At 37.0% G+C, this 22,191-nt stretch overlaps 1 protein-coding gene across 1 annotated transcript in view; it reads left to right on the plus strand.

Annotated features, from left to right (window-relative positions):
• The window catches only part of LOC132555145 (piezo-type mechanosensitive ion channel component 1-like), a 94,407-nt gene that overhangs the window by 20,998 nt on the left and 51,218 nt on the right, over positions 1 to 22,191 (plus strand). Inside the window, exons 4-11 of the mRNA XM_060219494.1 lie at positions 374 to 416; positions 2,811 to 3,257; positions 3,850 to 4,009; positions 6,438 to 6,554; positions 11,176 to 11,427; positions 15,643 to 15,903; positions 19,936 to 20,080; positions 21,372 to 21,419. Of these exons, the coding sequence (XP_060075477.1) occupies positions 374 to 416; positions 2,811 to 3,257; positions 3,850 to 4,009; positions 6,438 to 6,554; positions 11,176 to 11,427; positions 15,643 to 15,903; positions 19,936 to 20,080; positions 21,372 to 21,419 (1,473 nt within the window). The remainder of the gene's footprint in view (positions 1 to 373; positions 417 to 2,810; positions 3,258 to 3,849; positions 4,010 to 6,437; positions 6,555 to 11,175; positions 11,428 to 15,642; positions 15,904 to 19,935; positions 20,081 to 21,371; positions 21,420 to 22,191) is intronic.

A 22,191-nucleotide genomic window follows, 5' to 3' on the forward strand; every position in this document is an offset into this window, starting at 1 on the left:
TACATAATTTTGCTTGCATTAGAATTATGATAATGAAACTTGGTATATACATTCATGGTCATACTAAGATGATGTGCAGTATACCAAATTCAGTGCCTGAAACCCCTAAATTACAGAATAATTGCCCTTTCATAAAAATTTGTTTCCAATAAATTTGTTTTTTTTTCGGTGAGTATTCATCAGTTCCACCGATACTCTTGTATTTTGTAGTAATTCTACTAAATTGCAAAGGATAACAGATGGATGGGCTTATTAAAAGATAAGTGCCTGTTGCTAGGTAAATGTTATCTACAGCTATATCTTTGATAGGTGCGATTTAAGTGAGTTAAAAGTGGTGGTTGCACTACACAGATTTCACTTGCCTATGTTTCAGGTTCTACTGCTGAAAAAGTAGCCAGACAAATAGCTGTGGAAAGGTATGTTAATAATTAACAGTAGATGTGTGCCACCTCATCACATCATGTGTTCCACCTCCTCACATCATGTGTTCTACCTCCTCACATCATGTGTTCTACCTCATCACATCATGTGTTCTTCCTCCTAACATCATGCGTGCCAACTCCCCTACATTATGTGTTTCAACTCCTCACATTATGTATGCCATCTCACCACATCGTGATCCACTTAAACACATCGTGTTTGCCATCCAATCACATCATGTATGTCACGTCCTCATATCTTTTGTGCCACCTCATCACATCGTGTGCCACTTTGTCACATTGTGTCTGCCACTTCATCACATCATTTTTGCAACCTCATCGCATCATGTGTGCCGCCTCGATACTTTAAGTATGTCACTTCTTCGCATCATGTGTGCCACCTTGTCACATCATGTGACATGTAACCTCATCATATCATGTGTCCTCATCACATCACATGTGCCACATCATCAAATCATGCGTGCCACATCATCAAATCATGTGTGCAATCTAATCACATGTGAACCATACCAGGAATAAAACTGTTTATAGGTGGCAGTTATCAGAGAGTGTCCAGAATATTGGTGGTGAAGTGTGATTGTGATAGGACTGTCTATGGTTTGATTGTGTAATATTAATGTAGTGTTACCTGTCTGTTTTGAATTCTTTAATGCCATTGAGCTGTAAAGCACACCTTGGTGTTAGTGAGATGTATTTGTCTGTTTTGAATTCTTTAATGTCATTGAGCTGTATAGCACACCTTGGTGTTAGTGAGATGTATTTGTCTGTTTTGAATTCTTTAATGCCATTGAGCTGTAAAGCACACCTTGGTGTTAGTGAGATGTATTTGTCTGTTTTGAATTCTTTAATGTCATTGAGCTGTATAGCACACCTTGGTGTTAGTGAGATGTATTTGTCTGTTTTGAATTCTTTAATGCCATTGAGCTGTAAAGCACACCTTGGTGTTAGTGAGATGTATTTGTCTGTTTTGAATTCTTTAATGTCATTGAGCTGTATAGCACACCTTGGTGTTAGTGAGATGTATTTGTCTGTTTTGAATTCTTTAATGCCATTGAGCTGTAAAGCACACCTTGGTGTTAGTGAGATGTATTTGTCTGTTTTGAATTCTTTAATGTCATTGAGCTGTATAGCACACCTTGGTGTTAGTGAGATGTATTTGTCTGTTTTGAATTCTTTAATGCCATTGAGCTGTAAAGCACACCTTGGTGTTAGTGAGATGTATTTGTCTGTTTTGAATTCTTTAATGTCATTGAGCTGTATAGCACACCTTGGTGTTAGTGAGATGTATTTGTCTGTTTTGAATTCTTTAATGCCATTGAGCTGTAAAGCACACCTTGGTGTTAGTGAGATGTATTTGTCTGTTTTGAATTCTTTAATGTCATTGAGCTGTATAGCACACCTTGGTGTTAGTGAGATGTATTTGTCTAATGATTTTCAGCCCACAATCATCAGATAGTGGGCTATACAAATTGTCCTGTGTCCATGGTCTGTTGTCCATCTGTCTATAAACAATCCTCCCTGTTGCTGTCTGGAGAAGTATTGGATGGATCTTTCTCAAATATTAATGACAGGTTTTCCATGGTCCTTTGTAGGGCCCTTTTGATTTTTGGATTGTCAGAAAAACAAAATATTGACACATAGCCATTTTTACTGAATAGTTTAAAATCAGTATTGCAATTTCTAATATTTTAAATCAACCTGAGCAAGTAAGAAGAAGGAAGAGAAAAGAAGGGAAAAGATTTAACTTTTAAAGAACAAATAAAGATCGAACAGTAAGAGGCCCCCAGATCCCTCTGGGTGTTTTTGTCTTTTAAATTGTTTTAAAGCTTATAAAAATAGAAATTTTGAATCCATTTATCGTTAAAGGTACATATGTTAGCAGTTATCTTATTTTAGCACATACACATATCATCACACTTAAACATGATTTCACTTATTACAGTTTGTCTAATGTTCATATAACAATGATTGGGAAGGTACAAATTCATTGTTGTAGTAATCTGCTAAAAAGTAAGATCTGGAACAATACTACTCAACATTTACAAGGCATTAACGGATTTTTTGTGATAATTGATTGTTACCTATGTATTGGTTGTTGTGGTACTGCCTAGCTTCTCTTACAGGAAGTGACAGTGGGTAATTAAGACAATTACATTTCAAAAGTCTATTCCTCTTGATAAGTTGATCATAAATCAACCAGATTTACCTTTCACATCCTTAAGCTGTCAGGATGTTACATGTTATATATACCATCCTCTTTGAAGTTTGAATGCAGTATCAGACTTTACAGTATTACATTTATCTAAGTCTGTGATAATATATATGAATATACATGTTGTTGGTAAGATAATTCTGTATTTTCTATTTCAGACTTGATGGTGTGCCATTCTTAGATATACTTCGCCTTGTCTTCCCCGATGTGTTCGTTCTAATTGTATCTGTTTTGGTGTTTGTTGTGTGTTACAAGCTTTTGGCTCCACAGCCAACAGTAAATGGACAAGAAGAAATATCATCGACAGCCACACGCACCAAGAGGAAGCGACCAGTTGACACAATTGTATCATTCCTTGGAGAATTCGCCGTAGCAATTTTATTAGCAGCAAGTGGTATCATAGTCCCATCAGCCATTGGTGCATTTTATTTTCTATCATTTTTATATATTGCCACCTGGTGGGCATTTTATAAAAGCCTCGGTTCTAAGTTCAGTTACTTTAAGATAGTGATAGTGATATGGAGTGGATTACACTTGCTCCTACTACATCTGTACCAGTTCCAGTTCTTCCAGGAAGCAGTTTCGCCCGAACTTCTTATATCAAGGTATGTTACTTCCCAAACTACTTATATCTGGGTATGTTACATCCCAAACATCTGATATACAGGTACATTACATCCCAATCTTCTGATATACAGGTATGTAACATCCCAAATATCTGACATACAGATGTGTAACATCCCAAACATCTGACAAACAGGTGTGTAAGATCCCAAACTTCTGATATCCAGGTAAGTTTTAGCCCAAACATATGATATGCAGGTACGCTAAATCCCAATCTTCTTACATCCAGGTGAGATACATTATGAACTCCTAGTATACAGGTAAGTTACTTCCCAAACGTCCAATATCCAGGTACAGTAGTTGTTACACAAAAAATCTATAGGTTGGAACATATGTAACTTTGAAAATAGTTCTTCCAGATCTTAATTCCTATAGCACAAAATCAGTTATATTTATTTTTTGTGTAATTGTTCCTGAAAATTCTGTTAAATTTGACACTTTTTGTAACACGAAGATGCATTGATCTATAAAGGTTTTCAGATCATTCAAGGTTCAAATAACAGGGTGTCAGGTTAGATTGATAGATTAATTATTTCTTCACTGTAACTTTTCATGTTTGTTTTATTTTCTCAGAATCTTGGGTCTGACGGGTGTGATCCAAACCAACTGTTCCCAGCCCTGGACCATAGAATACAATGACCCATACAACTGGCCTCACTTTGTCAATCCCGCCATCATCCTGGCACTTTATGTTACAGCGGCCGCTGGCACTAGACAGTGGATCAACAGGAAGGTCTGTCAGGCTGAAGTCAAGCAAAATTGTTTTTTACTACAAAACAACAAAAAAGATCTATGTATCTTGGGCCAAGCGAAAACATTTGTTACACTATCATTTACAGTCCAATGTCTGTGAATCAAAATTTGATGATTCAAATTTCTCGATGTATCAAATTTTATGTCAAGTCCTGAATTTTATTCCTATACATTATGACTAACTTACCCCTTAATGACTCGAAGTTTTAGAAATCAAATTTTTTGATGTATAAAAGTTTTTCACTGACTGTCAGCTATGATAACACAGTCATTTACACCTTATGATTTGAACAAAACATTTCCATGTATTGTACAGGTATTTTCATTAAGCCACAAAATTTCACTCATTTCAACAAAGGATGCTACCTGACAATGGGATTACGATAGCTCCTATTATTAACCCTGTGTTACATGGTTAATTAATGAATGAACATTGATGAAAGTTTAATTGCTTCCTTACAAGCCATGATATTTAATCATAGATAATGAGGTGTCGTTCGATGTTCATTGTTGCCATTGCAGTAATAGCATGAAGTTAGGTCAAGTCAGATGTTGGGTGATTCAAATCGCCCTGCATTTGTGATCTGTCCATCTGTCTGTCCGTCTGTTAACAATTTTTGTTATCTCTATTTCTTGAGAAGTACTGGATGGATCTTTCTCAAATTGCATATGTAGGTTCCTCATTGTTCCTAGTTGTGCCTGTTTGAATTTTGGACTGATCAGAAAAACAAAATGGCCAACAGGCAGCAATCTTGTATTTTATCAATGAAGTTTATAATCACTATTTCTTGAAAAGGAATCGGATGGATCTCACTTAAATTTTATATGTAGAATTCCCTTGGTCTCAAGTAGTGCCCACGTAATTTTAGAACTGATCAGAAAAACAAAAGGGCTGGAATGTAGCCATCATGAATTTTGACTTAAAAAGATTGTTATTGCTATTTCTTGAGAAGTACTTGATGTATCTTTCTTAAACTTCATATGTAGGTTCCTTCTGGTCCCTAGGTGTGCCCGTTTGATTTTTGGTGTGATCAGAAAATCAAGATGGCAGACAGACGGCCATCTTGAAATTTTGTATGTTTTCCTTGATCTCTAGTTGTGCCTGTTTGAATTTGGTACTGATCAGTAAATACAAAACAACCCACAAGCTGCCATCTTGGAATTTGATCTGGAAAGTTTGCTATCACTATTTCTTAAAAAGTACTCTATAAATCTCTATAGAATTCGTGTATAGGCTCCTTAAGGTACCTAGTTCTGCCTGTTTGAGTTTTGGACTGATCACAAAAGCAAAATGGCCAACAGGCAGCCATCTTTGATTTTGCTTTGTAAAGATTGTTATCCCTATTTTTTAAGAAGTACTGAATGGATCACTCTCAAATTTTAAGTATGCTCCCTTTGGTCTCTCCTTTCCCTGTTTCCTTTTGGGATTGACCAGAAGAAACAAAATGGCTTCCAGGCAGATATTTTGGATTTGTCAGGTAAAGATTTTCATCGCAATTTCTGCAAGGAATGTTCAAACATCTTATCATTAAGAGCAAAAAAAATAGAAAAGAAGGGAAAAGATCCAATTTTCAAAGAGCAAGTAAAGATCTAACAGTGGTGGGTGGCAAGATCCCTCTGGGATCTCTTGTTTCGATCTGAGATGTATGATGTTGTTTCTGGACAGAAAATTAATTTCTTTCCTTTTAATCTGTTAGTGCCTGTAACATTTATATATCAGTCATATAATAATTACTGTAACTTGTGTGGATCATTTGAATGTGGCACTTTGGTTAATTTTAAATTGATCTGCAAAATACATAAACATCGTGACATGAAGGTACAAATCTAAACATGTCCACACTTTGTTGATTTCTTGTTAATTTCTATTTAAGGTTAAAGTTATGTGGTTTTATCATGAATGAAAACGTTTTCTTTTAAGATTTAAAAAAATGTCTCTTTTCATGTAAACTTGTGTTGTAGTATTTGTTGTGTTTATTAAAATAGAAATATTTTGTCATCAACTATAATCATAAACACGAAAACAGCGGTACAACTCATCAGGAAAGATTGGCAGTCTCATTGTATTGAAGCGTTTTTGCTTGTCGCATGAATATCGAAACACTGAAGTTTATTTCTATCATTCTCAGGTCCAGTTCAATTGTTAACTATTATGAAAGAAAAAATGTTTGTCTAACCAAAAACCTTGTTACAAACTATAAAACAAAAAGAATAATGCTTTCAACTGCCAGGCCAAAGAAAGTTTTTGTTTCTAATCAATGACATAAAGGGTGTTTTCTCAAATGGAAGGTGTTCATAGATTTACCATTGCATGAAAAGCTGAAAAAGAAAATTGATGCGTGATTTTCAGAAATGTTTGGGGAAAAATTATATAATATTACATGTGACTTTTCATTACATGAAAACAGAGGTGTAGCCTTGATGAAACTGACGGTTTAGACATTGAGGAAAAGCAAGGAAAACGTCGCCGAACTAAACCGACTGAGCGGCAGGTAGCTCACCATGCTCAAGAAGGACAAACAGAGGTTTGGTGGAATTCATGTTACAAAGCATCAAGTGTCACTCTCTGCATTGTGAGAGTATTGTGAATTCATACGTCCATGAACAGCACTTGTAACCTCATGAACTACAGACTAGTTATATTAAGTTACAGACCATATTAGGCAAGTGAGGAGAGTTTATCAGATTTCAAAATTGATGACAAAATTTAAAAAAATAAAAAATTCAAAATACACAGAAACAGTTCCTGTTTAAACGTGTTGACAATTTAGAAATTCAGAAAATCTTCAGTGGAAAAATTTTTATGATTTAAAAATCTTGAAAGGATTTTAAGACAAAGTGTCATATCATTTCATGAGTCTGTAGTTTATGAATCTTGTTGAAACTGCCAGTGGCAGATCCCACGGGAAGGGGTAAGGAATCTCTCTCTCTCTTTTTTTTTTTTCAAAATCCAGGATCTGCCATTGGTAACCATTGAGATGTGTCAATGTAAACTGTATTGGGAATTTCTGTTTGGCTTGTATCTTTTATCTTGATGAAGGTTGGTACTGTTAAAAAATTTATACATCACTCTATATAGTTCAGTATCATATTTGTATTTTGGTCCTTGGAGAATTTGTTTTCCTCCCCTGGTTTGATGTATTTGCTGTGATATGGGTTTTATTTTTGTGCATTATCTCCATGGAAACTCTTCTTATATAAACATTTGTATTCCATTTACTCATAGGCCAAAGTAAATAACTTTAATCTTCTGCTTTTATCACTGGAAGATTATGATAGTGAAGTCAGTAAAACCTCATCATTTTAAAAATGATATTTTTTGAAATTAGCCAATATCAGAAGACAATATCAGATGTTTAAATAGAGAAAACAAACTTTTTTGGTTTAGAGGTCCGTTGGTTCTGTCCTTGTTTACTCGGTTTTAAACCTCTGATCTGAACTTCCCACACATGTGATTATGTGATTGGAATTTTCGACATTGTCCCGAGTACTCCGATTTCTCCCCACAGTAAGACTCCTTATAGGCTTCTACCTAGGCCAACAACAATGGCTAACATTACCCAAGTGGAATTTGGCTCACAGTAAGAAATATATAGAAATTATATATTTGACACCTAATACTGTTTATATATTACGTGATAAATACAGAAAATCTTGTAACTTAAATATTGATAGGTAACACATTTGGGTCAGCAACATCCCATAGTAAGCATAAAACTTATCAGTGTTAGGGAGGAATGTGGAAATCAGAGGATAAGGAACAATGCATGGATGATTGGTAGCTTGATATTTTATATAGTAGTATGGTGGTGTGATATTAACCTGAAACATGAATGTTTTATGTATTTTACTGGTGGGTAAAGGTTTTGTACATTTACCAAAGTATGTTCAAGCATTGCATGTTTTTACAAGTGTATTTTACCTGGACTGGTAAAACATTTGAAAAGTCTACCTGAATTAGTAAATACTTGATCTATTTATCTGGATGGTTAAACTTTGTGTAACTCACCAGTTTTTATTTTACCTGGACTGGTAAAACATTTGAAAAGTCTACCTGAATTAGTAAATACTTGATCTGTTTATCTGGATGGGTAAACTTTGTGTAACTCACCAGTTTTTATTTCACCTGGACTGGTAAAACATTTGAAAAGTCTACCTGAATTAGTAAATACTTGATCTGTTTATCTGGATGGGTAAACTTTGTGTAACTCACCAGTTTTTATTTCACCTGGACTGGTAAAACATTTGAAAAGTCTACCTGAATTAGTAAATACTTGATCTGTTTATCTGGATGGGTAAACTTTGTGTAACTCACCAGTTTTTATTTTACCTGGACTGGTAAAACATTTGAAAAGTCTACCTGAATTAGTAAATACTTGATCTGTTTATCTGGATGGGTAAACTTTGTGTAACTCACCAGTTTTTATTTTACCTGGACTGGTAAAACATTTGAAAAGTCTACCTGAATTAGTAAATACTTGATCTGTTTATCTGGATGGGTAAACTTTGTGTAACTCACCAGTTTTTATTTTACCTGGACTGGTAAAACATTTGAAAAGTCTACCTGAATTAGTAAATACTTGATCTGTTTATCTGGATGGGTAAACTTTGTGTAACGGGACTGTATATTTTGTCTTGCTGGGTTTTCTTTATACCTGGAGAGATAAAATCTTTGATATAATTGCCATTGATAGTAAATCAATTATCTGGGTGATTACATTTGAAGTGCTGTTAATGGATGTGAGCTTTATGCATGTTAGTTTGAGATAAGCTGCTTCTGCTGCATGTTTCATTACTGTTGTTTGAATGTTCAAGTTGACATCAAATCATGCAAAAACTATCCCATAATTCCACCTGATCTGCTTGTTTGTTTTACTTCTTAACTACCTTTTAAAAATTTTCAAAATCTTTTGAAATTATTGTTGTTTGTATTGTAATAGATATTCTCGTCTTCTTGATTACTGTAATTATCCCACAATAAGCCCAGAGCTCCATTAAAAAGTCTGTCTCAAAATCGGGGGTGGGCTTATTACAGGACAATAAAGTAACTTGTAATTTTATATACAGCATTATTTATGAATGGGTTTATTATCAGGTGTAGGAGCTAATGAACAGATTCTACAGAACTCAAGTCAGGGACGGGTTTATTACAGGAAAATGTAATAACATTGGTGTGTAACTTATTAAACAGCTATATATATATTTGTGAGCTTATTATGAGACATGGGCTTATTGTCAGATAAATACGATTGAATATTGCATTTTGTTTGTAAACATTTTATACAACGTTTGTAATATTTCTGTACATAAAACATTGTACTTTATGTACTTTCTATATAGATATTGTAATGTGTATCATTGATGAAAACTGTGTTTATTAATTGCTTTGAGGAATAAATGACATGGTGAGGTGGTGTTAAAGCTAAATTAGTACTGTTGCTGCACTGAATTGTGATGACTAACACAGTGCTGTACAGCTCACTCTAGGAATCTTGTAATAACAATCAAATGCTTTCTTAATGCTTTAAATAGGATTTACTAACAAATAATTTATTGAAAATCTCGAAATTTACAGACATTTTGTAATTTCTTTTCTTAGGATTTATTGATGAAATTAAGTTCTAGCTGTGAATATCAGAACCTAGTGTGAAAATAATGGCGAGTCTAACCTTGAACATAACTAATCGGAGATTAATCAAACTAATACTCATGTAATGATAACAGGGTGAGGTGTATTAGTATTTCATTATGGCCTGTATAATATAAGGAAACCATACAACCATACTATATAGACAGGTATTTGTTATACATGGATGACCTATATAGACAGGTATTTGTTATACATGGATGACCTATATAGACAGGTATTTGTTATACATGGATGACCTATATAGACAGGTATTTGTTATACATGGATGACCTATATAGACAGGTATTTGTTATACATGGATGACCTATATAGACAGGTATTTGTTATACATGGATGACCTATATAGACAGGTATTTGTTATACATGGATGACCTATATAGACAGGTATTTGTTGTATATGGATGACCTATATGGACAGGTATTTGTTGTATATGGATAACCTATATAGACAGGTATTTATTATATATGGATGACTTATATAGACAGTTATTTGTGATATAGAAATGTCCTTTATAGATAGGTATTGTTTTAAAGTGATGGCCTTTATAGACAGGTATTTGTTTGATAGAGATGACCATTATAGACAGGTATTTGTTTGATAGAGATGACCATTATAGACAGGTATTTGTTTGATAGAGATGGCCATTATAGACAGGTATTTGTTTGATAGAGATGGCCATTATAGACAGGTATTTGTTTGATAGAGATGACCATTATAGACAGGTATTTGTTTGATAGAGATGACCATTATAGACAGGTATTTGTTTGATAGAGATAACCATTATAGACAGGTGTTTGTTTTTGACAGTGTTGACTGTTCATCTGATTTGATGCTGGATATTTGATATATTACAGAAAGTTGTTGGACTTTTTTGTAATTTGTTTTTTGACTTAAGGACTTGTTTGTAATTTGTTTTTTGACTTAAGGACTTGTTTGTAATTTGTTTTTTGACTAAGGACTTTTTTGTAATTTGTTTTTTGACTAAGGACTTGTTTGTAATTTGTTTTTTGACTAAGGACTTGTTTGTAATTTGTTTTTTGACTTAAGGACTTGTTTGTAATTTGTTTTTTGACTAAGGACTTGTTTGTAATTTGTTTTTTGACTAAGGACTTGTTTGTAATTTGTTTGTTGACTGCACTGTCGTTTTGTTCTTATTGAGGGTACCTTTTTCTGCGTTGATAATAAAACCTTGTACATCTAGAATTATTATTTGAAGAAGGTGGAAATTTTCAAAGTTTTCTTGCCATTAGCCATTAAAATTAAGTGATTTTCATGAATTGTTATTTATTGTAACATTTTCATGAGATTTTTTTTAATGCTTTACTATACCTGAATAATTTAGGTCACCAGCACAAGAACTTGTCTCAAAGCATGTTGGGCTTATTTCTAAATCAAGAATGGAGAAAAAACTTCAATTCACTTGATTTTGAGATCACTTTGGCTTAAAAAGCTTATTGGTAAAAGATACTATTGGTTTTTCTTAATTTTGCTACAGCACCTGGTGACAGCTGGCGAGGGGCCCTCCTATAGCAGCTTTGACCCTGTAGGAACAGGAGAAGGTGGAGCCTCCAGTCATCCCGACAGTGGTAGCCCCACAATGTCTGTGGCATTTGAAAGTGAGGATGAGGCTGATGGAGGAGGAAGTAGCAAACCATCACGTCGTAAGAACTGGAAACGTCCTGCCATGGTGTCATTTCTGGTGTATGTGATGAAGCAGAGCTATGTCCTTACACTGATCGCCATGATGGTAAGTAAACCTCAAAGTGGACAGATGTGGGGACCAGAAATGTTCTCACACTGGACAGATGTAGAAACCAGAAATATTCTCACACTGGACAGGTGTGGACACACTGGACAGATGTGGAGACTCACACTGGACAGGTGTGGAGACTCACACTGGACAGGTGTGGAGACTCACACTGGACAGGTGTGGGGACAGAAATATTCTCACACTGGACAGATGTAGAAACCAGAAATGTTCTCACACTGAACAGATGTAGAGACCAGAAATGTTCTCACACTGGACAGATGTGGAGACCAGAAATGTTCTCACACTGGACAGATGTAGAGACCAGAAATGTTCTCACACTGAACAGATGTAGAGACCAGAAATGTTCTCACACTGGACAGATGTGGGGACCAGAAATGTTCTCACACTGGACAGATGTAGAGACCAGAAATGTTCTCACACTGGACAGATGTGGAGACCAGAAATGTTCTCACACTGGACAGATGTGGAGACCAGAAATGTTCTCACACTGGACAGATGTGGGGACCAGAAATGTTCTCACACTGAACAGATGTGGGGACCAGAAATGTTCTCACACTGGACAGATGTGGGGACCAGAAATGTTCTCACACTGGACAGATGTGGGGACCAGAAATGTTCTCACACTGGACAGATGTGGGGACCAGAAGTGTTCTCACACTGGACAGATGTGGGGACCAGAAGTGTTCTCACACTAAACAGATGTGGAGACCAGAAATGTTCTCACACTGGACAGATGTGGAGACCAGAAATGTTCTCACACTGGACAGATGTGGGGACCAGAAGTGTTCTCACACTGGACAGATGTGGGGACCAGAAATGTTCTTACACTGGACAGATGTGGGGACCACAAATGTTCTCACACTGGACAGGTGTGGGGACCAGAAATGTTCTCACACTGGACAGGTGTGGAGACCAGAAATGTTCTCACACTGGACAGATGTGGACACTTACACTGGACAGATGTGGGGACCAGAAGTGTTCTCACACTGGACAGATGTGGGGACCAGAAGTGTTCTCACACTAAACAGATGTGGAGACCAGAAATGTTCTCACACTGGACAGGTGTGGAGACCAGAAATGTTCTCACACTGGACAGATGTGGACACTTACACTGGACAGATGTGGGGACCAGAAATGTTCTCACACTGGACAGATGTGGACACTCACACTGGACAGATGTGGGGACCAGAAATGTTCTCACACTGGACAGATGTGGGGACCAGAAATGTTCTCACACTGGACAGATGTGGAGACCAGAAATGTTCTCACACTGGACAGATGTGGGGACCAGAAATGTTCTTACACTGGACAGATGTGGGGACCAGAAATGTCCTCACACTGGACAGGTGTGGGGACCAGAAATGTTCTCACACTGGACAGGTGTGGAGACCAGAAATGTTCTCACACTGGACAGATGCGGAGACTCACACTGGACAGGTGTGGAGACCAGAAATGTTCTCACACTGGACAGATGTGGAGACCAGAAATGATCTCACATTGGACAGATGTGGGGACCAGAAATGTTCTCACACTGGACAGATGTGGAGACCAGAAATGTTCTCACACTGGACAGATGTGGTGGCTAGATATGTCCTCACACTGGACAGGTGTGGAGACCAGAAATGTTCTCACACTGGACAGATGTGGGGACCAGAAATGTTCTCACACTGGACAGATGTGGGGACCAGAAATGTTCTCACACTGGACAGGTGTGGAGACCAGAAATGTTCTCACACTGGACAGATGTGGAGACCAGAAATGTTCTCACACTGGACAGGTGTGGAGACCAGAAATGTTCTCACACTGGACAGATGTGGGGACCAGAAGTGTTCTCACACTAAACAGATGTGGAGACCAGAAATGTTCTCACACTGGACAGATGTGGAGACCAGAAATGTTCTCACACTGGACAGATGTGGGGACCAGAAGTGTTCTCACACTGGACAGATGTGGGGACCAGAAATGTTCTTACACTGGACAGATGTGGGGACCAGAAATGTTCTCACACTGGACAGATGTGGGGACCAGAAATGTTCTCACACTGGACAGGTGTGGAGACCAGAAATGTTCTCACACTGGACAGATGTGGGGACCAGAAATGTTCTCACACTGGACAGGTGTGGAGACCAGAAATGTTCTCACACTGGACAGATGTGGACACTCACACTGGACAGATGTGGGGACCAGAAATGTTCTCACACTGGACAGATGTGGGGACCAGAAATGTTCTCACACTGGACAGATGTGGAGACCAGAAATGTTCTCACACTGGACAGATGTGGGGACCAGAAATGTTCTTACACTGGACAGATGTGGGGACCAGAAATGTCCTCACACTGGACAGGTGTGGGGACCAGAAATGTTCTCACACTGGACAGGTGTGGAGACCAGAAATGTTCTCACACTGGACAGATGCGGAGACTCACACTGGACAGGTGTGGAGACCAGAAATGTTCTCACACTGGACAGATGTGGAGACCAGAAATGATCTCACATTGGACAGATGTGGGGACCAGAAATGTTCTCACACTGGACAGATGTGGAGACCAGAAATGTTCTCACACTGGACAGATGTGGTGGCTAGATATGTCCTCACACTGGACAGGTGTGGAGACCAGAAATGTTCTCACACTGGACAGATGTGGGGACCAGAAATGTTCTCACACTGGACAGATGTGGGGACCAGAAATGTTCTCACACTGGACAGGTGTGGAGACCAGAAATGTTCTCACACTGGACAGATGTGGGGACCAGAAATGTTCTCACACTGGACAGATGTGGGGACCAGAAATGTTCTCACACTGGACAGATGTGGAGACCAGAAATGTCCTCACACTGGACAGATGTGGAGACCAGAAATGTTCTCACACTGGACAGATGTGTTGGCTAGATATGTCCTCACACTGGACAGATGTGGAGACCAGAAATATCCTCACACTGGACAGGTGTGGAGACCAGAAATGTTCTCACACTGGACAGATGTGTTGGCTAGATATGTCCTCACACTAGACAGATGTGGAGACCAGAAATATCCTCACACTGGACAGATGTGTTGGCTAGATATGTCCTCACACTGGACAGATGTGGGGACCAGAAATGTTCTCACACTGGACAGATGTGGGGATCAGAAATGTTCTCACACTGGACAGATGTGTTGGCTAGATATGTCCTCACACTGGACAGATGTGGAGACCAGAAATATCCTCACACTGGACAGATGTGGAGACCAGAAATATCCTCACACTGGACAGATGTGGAGACCAGAAATGTTCTCACACTGGACAGATGTGTTGGCTAGATATGTCCTCACACTGGACAGATGTGGAGACCAGAAATATCCTCACACTGGACAGGTGTGGAGACCAGAAATGTTCTCACACTGGACAGATGTGTTGGCTAGATATGTCCTCACACTGGACAGATGTGGGGACCAGAAATGTTCTCACACTGGACAGATGTGTTGATCAGAAATGTTCTCACACTGGACAGATGTGGAGACTCACACTGGACAGATGTGGGGACCAGAAATGTTCTCACACTGGACAGATGTGGGGACCAGAAATGTTCTCACACTGGACAGGTGTGGAGACCAGAAATGTTCTTACACTGGACAGGTGTGGAGACCAGAAATGTTCTCACACTGGACAGGTGTGGAGACCAGAAATGTTCTCACACTGGACAGATGTGGAGACCAGAAATGTCCTCACACCAAACAGGTGTGGAGAACAGAAATGTCCTCACACTGGACAGATGTGGAGGCCAGAAATGTCCTCACACTGGACAGGTGTGGAGACCAGAAATGTTCTCACACTGGACAGATGTGGGGACCAGAAATGTTCTCACACTGGACAGGTGTGTAGGCCACAAACACATTCACCCTGGACAGATGTGGAAGTGAAAAAAAATACCAACATGTCAACATAATCATAATCCAAACTCATAATTCAGTAAAACTGGTGGAAAACATGAGCAAAAGAAAGATTTACACGGAGACTCCTGAAAAGTACAACGAGAATAAGACCAGGTGTTCAAGAAGAGTAAGTGTCTTCTGCTTCATCAGTGGTACTCGCCATGTATAAATCTTGGTCAAAATCATCCTTCACAGGAGTGGAAGAGGATGACGTCCTCACACACTGCTGTGTATACATAATTACACCACTACGTATTCACTCCTTGTTGTGTTTACCTCAGGCTTGGAGCATAACCTTCCACAGCTGGCTGACATTCGTCATGCTATTGAGTGCCTGTTTTATCTGGATGTTCCCTTCGTCAAGGCGTGTGTGTCTAATGTTGTCACCTGTTATTGTGTTCTACGGTGAGGGTCTACTCATCATACAGTATGTATATGGATTTGATCTTCCTGATGAACTCCCGGAACAAATCGGAAAGGTCAAGTTGTCGGAAGTTGGTCTACAAAAGTTTCCTTATCCATGCTTGCAGCTGGCCTTACAGGTAAGATATTGGTAGTGAAACCCGGTAAAGGAATATAAACTACAAAATCAAAACTTTCATGGAGATATTATTTTATAGATTGAATGTTTTCAAAGTGTTTTACCATCATCACAAGGTGGACTACTCAAACTGCCCTACGTCTGTTTGTGGTCTGTTCGTTCATCAACAATTTCTTTTGTTATTGCTATTTCTTGAGAAGTACAGGATAGATCTCTCTCAAATTTCATATGTTGGTTCCGCTTGGTCCCTAGTGCCTGTTTGATATTTTGACTGATCAGAAAATAACAAAATGGCTTACAGCTGACCATCTTGGATTTGGCAGTTAAAAATTATAATCGCTAATTCTGCAAAGGAATGTTCAAATATCTTATCATTAAGAGCAAAAACAGAGAAGAGAAAAGAATGGAAAGCTCTAAAGTTCAAGAAACAAAGAAGATCAAACAATGGTGGTCGCCAAGATCCCGCTCGGATCTCTTGTTAGATTTGATTAGAACCCAAAAGGAGCCCCATTTAGTTGGCCCAGAATGGGTAAATATCTTTTTACACTTTCATAAATAAAGAGTTTTGTTTATTACCCTGACAAATACACTAAAATGAGTGACTTTGTTACAAAAGTATGATATGTAATTAATTAAGATGGTGGCACAGATGACCATGCTTAATTGGAACTCTGATGTATTGAAATACCACTTGATTTGAAACAAAAGAAAATGTGGATCCATTTGTCTTCATTTTCTTTGTATCTATGTATCAGTTTATTTGCTTTGGTTTATAAGTAAATTTTGACAACAAATTATTATGTTCTGTCATTGTTTTCTTATCACTTAATGTAAAAACCTGAATAATGTGTGGACCTACATAATGTGCCCCGGTACTTTTTGAGGTTTGAAAATACTGAAAAATGCTTCTGCTTTTACATTTTGCACACCCAAAAGATTCAGACAAAAATTATCTGTGGGAGCCAAGAATTTGATCTCAGAATGTTCAGCTGAAACGTCAGACCAGTGATAAAGTTGAAAACTTTAAGTCATCTCTTCAGAACTCAGTTTCATCTCTTTTATTGACTTTTAATTACCTTCTTGAGGTATAGGTATAATACAGATGAAAAAAACAACGTTATGCTGCACGCTTACCTATCAAACTAACCTAGATTTATTTATCTTAAGTGCACTAACACTTGTCTTCACACTAGGCCTATTCAACAGTGTTCAAATCACATATACAAATAAATATCTACCTTTTGATCACAAAATCAGGTAATTATGATTTCCGTGAGTCTCTTTCATGTCTCGCTGTTAAAATCTTAATCGCACCAACTGACATTTTCGGCCCCAACTCTGTATATGCTAGCAATAGGTATATGGAGCATGGAATGTATTGTTCCCATGCATTACACTTTATGGTAAGATAATCACACCAAAACTAATCCCTATTTATTGTTAGACTCAGATATGCTTCTGAACACTTATTAAACCGATTCTGATAAATGACACATGAAATCTGTAGTTCGATGGTAGGTCTTGTATTGCACCCGGCATATTCATATGTCAATGCTAACTTTGGTCAGTACACATGAAAACAGAAATGTGCCTCTTGCTTCTTTGCTGCGATATCCAACATGAAATAGCATAAAATGAAACTTTGTTGACATTAGAACATGTGTTTCAGAAAATAATATCATAATCGACATATTTTTCAATGTCCCAAACAGATTACTGACCTTACTGATGGCTTGATTTCTGTCTTTCTAGATGGTATCACGTTTTTAAGGAATTAATTCTGATTTTGGATGATATTGACTCGGATATTTTACATTGATATATACAGTATTTCTTTATCATTGTTGTTCATAAATAAGCTCTAGCTACATAAAGCTGGAGGGTGGAGACACAACATCCCTCTGTCAGTGAAGATCGGTGAAATATGTCCGGGAAAGACTGCGGATACTATTAGTAGTGTCCTCACTATAAATGACCATGTTGTCGTCACTCTGGGAATTTTGTATAGCTACATAAGGCATGCATCCTCCACTCTGGACCTGTGCAAATCACTTGAGTTTATACAATATTTAAAAATCCACCAGCCTGTCAAGCATTTCTCACACTGCATCCACTAGATAAGGAAACTAGTCTACAAAAAAACCTTAAGTACTTTACTACAATGACTAGGAGAACCTGCCTTGATTGTTACAGGTGGTGTGTAATAGATACACAGTGTTCGTGATTGTATCCAGATCATAGCATTGATTACAAATATGTCTGCTATTACATTGCTGCAGGGAAGAAGAGAGTTTTTCAAACAGTTATTGAAATGCAAATATATACATTGTATTGGAGATTAAACATTGTTCAGTTGTTTTTTAAGTGTGAATTGGGAAAATAAAGTTTTACCTACTTAAATGGATAGAAAAAAGTGAATCTCCTGTTATTGTAAAATTTATTGGAGTTTTAAGTCAACTGACAAAATCTCCAGGTGACATATTACGATCACCTTTTGACAGGTGTCGTGCATCTGTAAGCATTTTATACTTCTCAAAAACCCTCGGATCAATTTCAAATAAGTTTTGCAGAAACCTCCTGCCCAAACGTTAACTAAAGTTGTGAATTATTTGGTCCCCAGTCCACAGGCCTGAGGGGTTGGGTAAAATAGGGTCAGATTGACTCTAATTTCAAAAATCTTCTCTCTAGACCAAGAGATATGGTAGAACCAACTTATGGATGGAAAGGTTTTAAGGTGCTTTACGAAAATTGTGAATCCATGACTCCTGAAGGGTCTCATATTTCATGCTGTGGAGGGGTAAAGCTTATAATAGTATATATTTTAAGAAAATGAAATTTTTGAGCATAAATTGTTTAAATTTCCATTAAAAACACTGTAAGCTTGGTTAGAATTATTAGTATAGGATGACAGTATGATTGTATGCATACATTGACCCTGGCTGACTCCAAGGACTTAATTCATATCACTACATCTTCCTATCATGAATGTCACATTTCTTTTTCATGGTATTTGAAAGCTGTCTACATAAAGATGTAGTCTTATAACTTTTATATTCAATATTGCTTATCTGCGGGGACTATCAAAGCCACTAGGCCTCTTGTTACATTTAGATATGTTCATCATTGTATAAGATACTAGTTGGTATTGATGACTTAGGACTTCATGGCTACTTTAGTACATATCTATGGGTACAAAGTATCGTCATGTTCTAAAAATTCTGTTTACATGTGCTTACAAACACAATGATAAGCTCTTGATTGTAAATGCAAAATCAAACATGCATGATATTTTTGGCCGGGTTTTACATAGTGCAAATCTGGGTTATAGTATGGTGAATGTTGGGTGGGCAGGTGTGCAGGACGCTGGGCGGGCGGGAAAAGGGGTACCAGTTTTGTAGAATCAATTCCTCCTAGAGTTTTTGACGTAGAAGCTTGAAACTTTGTAGGATGTTTATATATATATATATATATATTATATATATATTTTGAAGATGTGCACCTATTTATTATGGTTTCATTCCGGACAATTTTTCTGGATTCTCCGGGCTTTGGAACTTAGTCATTTTCTGCAGTTTGGTAGGGAAAAGGGGTACTAGTTTTGTAGAATCAATACCTCCTAGAGTTTTTGATGTAGAAGCTTGAAACTTTGTAGGATGTTTATATATAAGTTGAAGATATGCATCTACTATTATGGATTCATTCCGGACGTTTTTCCTTGATACTCAACAAATAAAACACCCTTAATTGTCTTATAAATACCATATAACATTGCACTCATCCCGCAACCCAGCCAATTGTGGCTTTGTCCCATTTTTAAAAAAATTATTTACTGATTTCATGAATATTCTTAGAAATTGAATAGAAATAATAATTTCTTAAAAGCAGTAAATTTTGATATAAAGTGAACAAACCTATATAGATTTCACTGAGTAATTTCATCATATTGTTTTGTTTATTGTATTTTCAGATGTCTTAGTATAATCAGGTGTCTCTGTGTCTTGTTTATTCTGGTGTCTATATTATATTGTTACAGCTTCTGTTTACATTCACATTCTGGATGACAATGCGACAATTCATGCGAGAGCGAGCCTTCCTGAAACAAGATCACCCGACAGACTACGCTCTCAATCAGCTGCAGCAACATGGTGCAAATCCTACCTCTATCAAGTCCCTCTTCAGTAAGTTGCCACGACCATCAGTTTCTTATCAGTCAGTACTCAGTGTTACTTAGTGTAACATGTCTATTTATAGATCAAGTGGAGTGGTATTATGTCTATTTATAGATTAGTTAGTAAGTCTATTTATAGATCAGTTAGTGTTTGGCAGGTGTATTTCTAGAACCATAGATCAGTGGGAGTGACTGTTTATAGATAAGTAAGTATGAAGTCTATTTATAGATTAGTTAGTGAGATAAGTCTATTTATAGATTAGTTAGTGTTTTTTAAGTTAATTTAGATCAGTTGGAGTGGTAAGTCTGTTTATAGAATAGCCAGTTTGAAAAGTCTGTTTATAGATCACATTTTAAAGGGTTTTTTTTTGAGAATCAAATGAAGTCATGACAAATAGATGCTTTGAAAGTGAATTACAGGTAGACAATCACTTTCTACTTCCAAATGAATCCTTTTTACTACCAATGTTTAATCTAACCTGACTCATCAAAATAACCACTTTTTCAGTAGTATGACTTTAGATATATATTGAAGTAAGAAAAATGGTATGGAATTAAACTACTTGTACAAGTGGTGACAACCTCAACGGCTTTAAAACATTATAGGCTAAGTTTTCGTGCATGAAAATTTACACTAATACATTGGAATGATGTTTTTCTGAATGTTGTTTACCGTCCAACATGTTGTAACTTTCCCCATATTTTTTTTGTTATAGTGGACGTGAATTTAAATAGTGATTTCATTGTTATGATGTACCATCAGAAGTAAAGTGGAACTGACTTTTGTTGTCTTGGTCATGTGAAGTTTTGTCATGGATGTGAATTTACTAAACATGGTGCATGTTTCTCAGATTGCTGAATATTTTCTGAGAAGATCAGATGGATGGTGTTCTTATGTATATATATATACTAGTATGAAACAGCAATGATAAATAATCTATTGTTCTCAGTATTTACCAATTGTTTTCTCTTTTCCTTTTATTTTAGCAAATTGATCGTATTCCCATCTTTATTTTTAGCTACATAATGATAGGAATGGATTTACAGACTTATGTAAGGATTTTAAAACAGTTCATCCTGCTGGTATCCATTTGATTGTGAAAGTAAAAATACCACTCAGGTTTTAGAGTTGGATGAACGTTATATATTGGCTGGGCGTGTCTAGTGTGGGTTATTACATGGGAGCTGTGAATGAAAACATGGTGATTTTATAATGAAACTGTTTATAATTTGACCAGTTTCATATGTACAAGGTTTACAATATATTTAATACGAGGTGATTTTGTCATTTCACCCAATAGCTGGATGGATACAGTTGAGTGTCCTGACAGGCGGCATAGGAACCAACGGTAACATTCTCTCTTACATAAACATGTAAACAGTGATTGGCCACTAACAGACCGTTAACTGACCGTTCCCAAATACACAAAATAGATCATAAATGTGGTTTGCTTTGAGAGTGAATGAATTTGTAAAAAAAAAAAGATTTTTTTTCAACTATCTGTAAAACCTTGTTATACTGCTACCACTTGTCCAATAAAGACTTGTTACACTGCCACATTGTGGACACAAAAAATTGTTACACTGCCACAATTTGTCTGGTCAAACCTTGTTATACTGCTACCATTTGTTCAGTAAAACCTTGTTATACTGCCCCATTTTGGACACAAATAAAAATATTATACTGCCATCATGCCAATGTTGTTTTGGCTTGGGAAGAGGTTGGCAATAGATGTAAAAGAATTGTGAAAAAATGCCCTTGAGAAATGTTATAATTTATACAAATACACAATGTTGTGTATCAAACATGGATTTTTTTGTGTATTTGGGATCAGATATCTTTGTAAAAAATTGTCATTACAGATTTGAAGTTTCGGAACTAACAGTAGATAAAAAGATAAATCAATTTAGATAAACATTTAATAAACAATATTCTTATCTCATTTGAGTCACTGTTTATGAGCAATGTGATGGGTGCTATTGAGAGACAGGAGGTGATGGGTGCTATTGAGAGACAGGAGGTGATGGGTGCTATTGTGAGATAGGAGGTGATGGGTTCGGTAGTGAGATGGGAGGTGATGGGCGCTGTAGTGAGATGGGAGGTGATGGGCGCTGTAGTGA

The sequence above is a fragment of the Ylistrum balloti genome, unplaced genomic scaffold (genome assembly GCF_031769215.1).
Source record: "Ylistrum balloti isolate Yb309-2 unplaced genomic scaffold, AGI_CSIRO_Ybal_v1 Utg370456, whole genome shotgun sequence".
Lineage (NCBI taxonomy): Eukaryota > Metazoa > Mollusca > Bivalvia > Pectinida > Pectinidae > Ylistrum > Ylistrum balloti.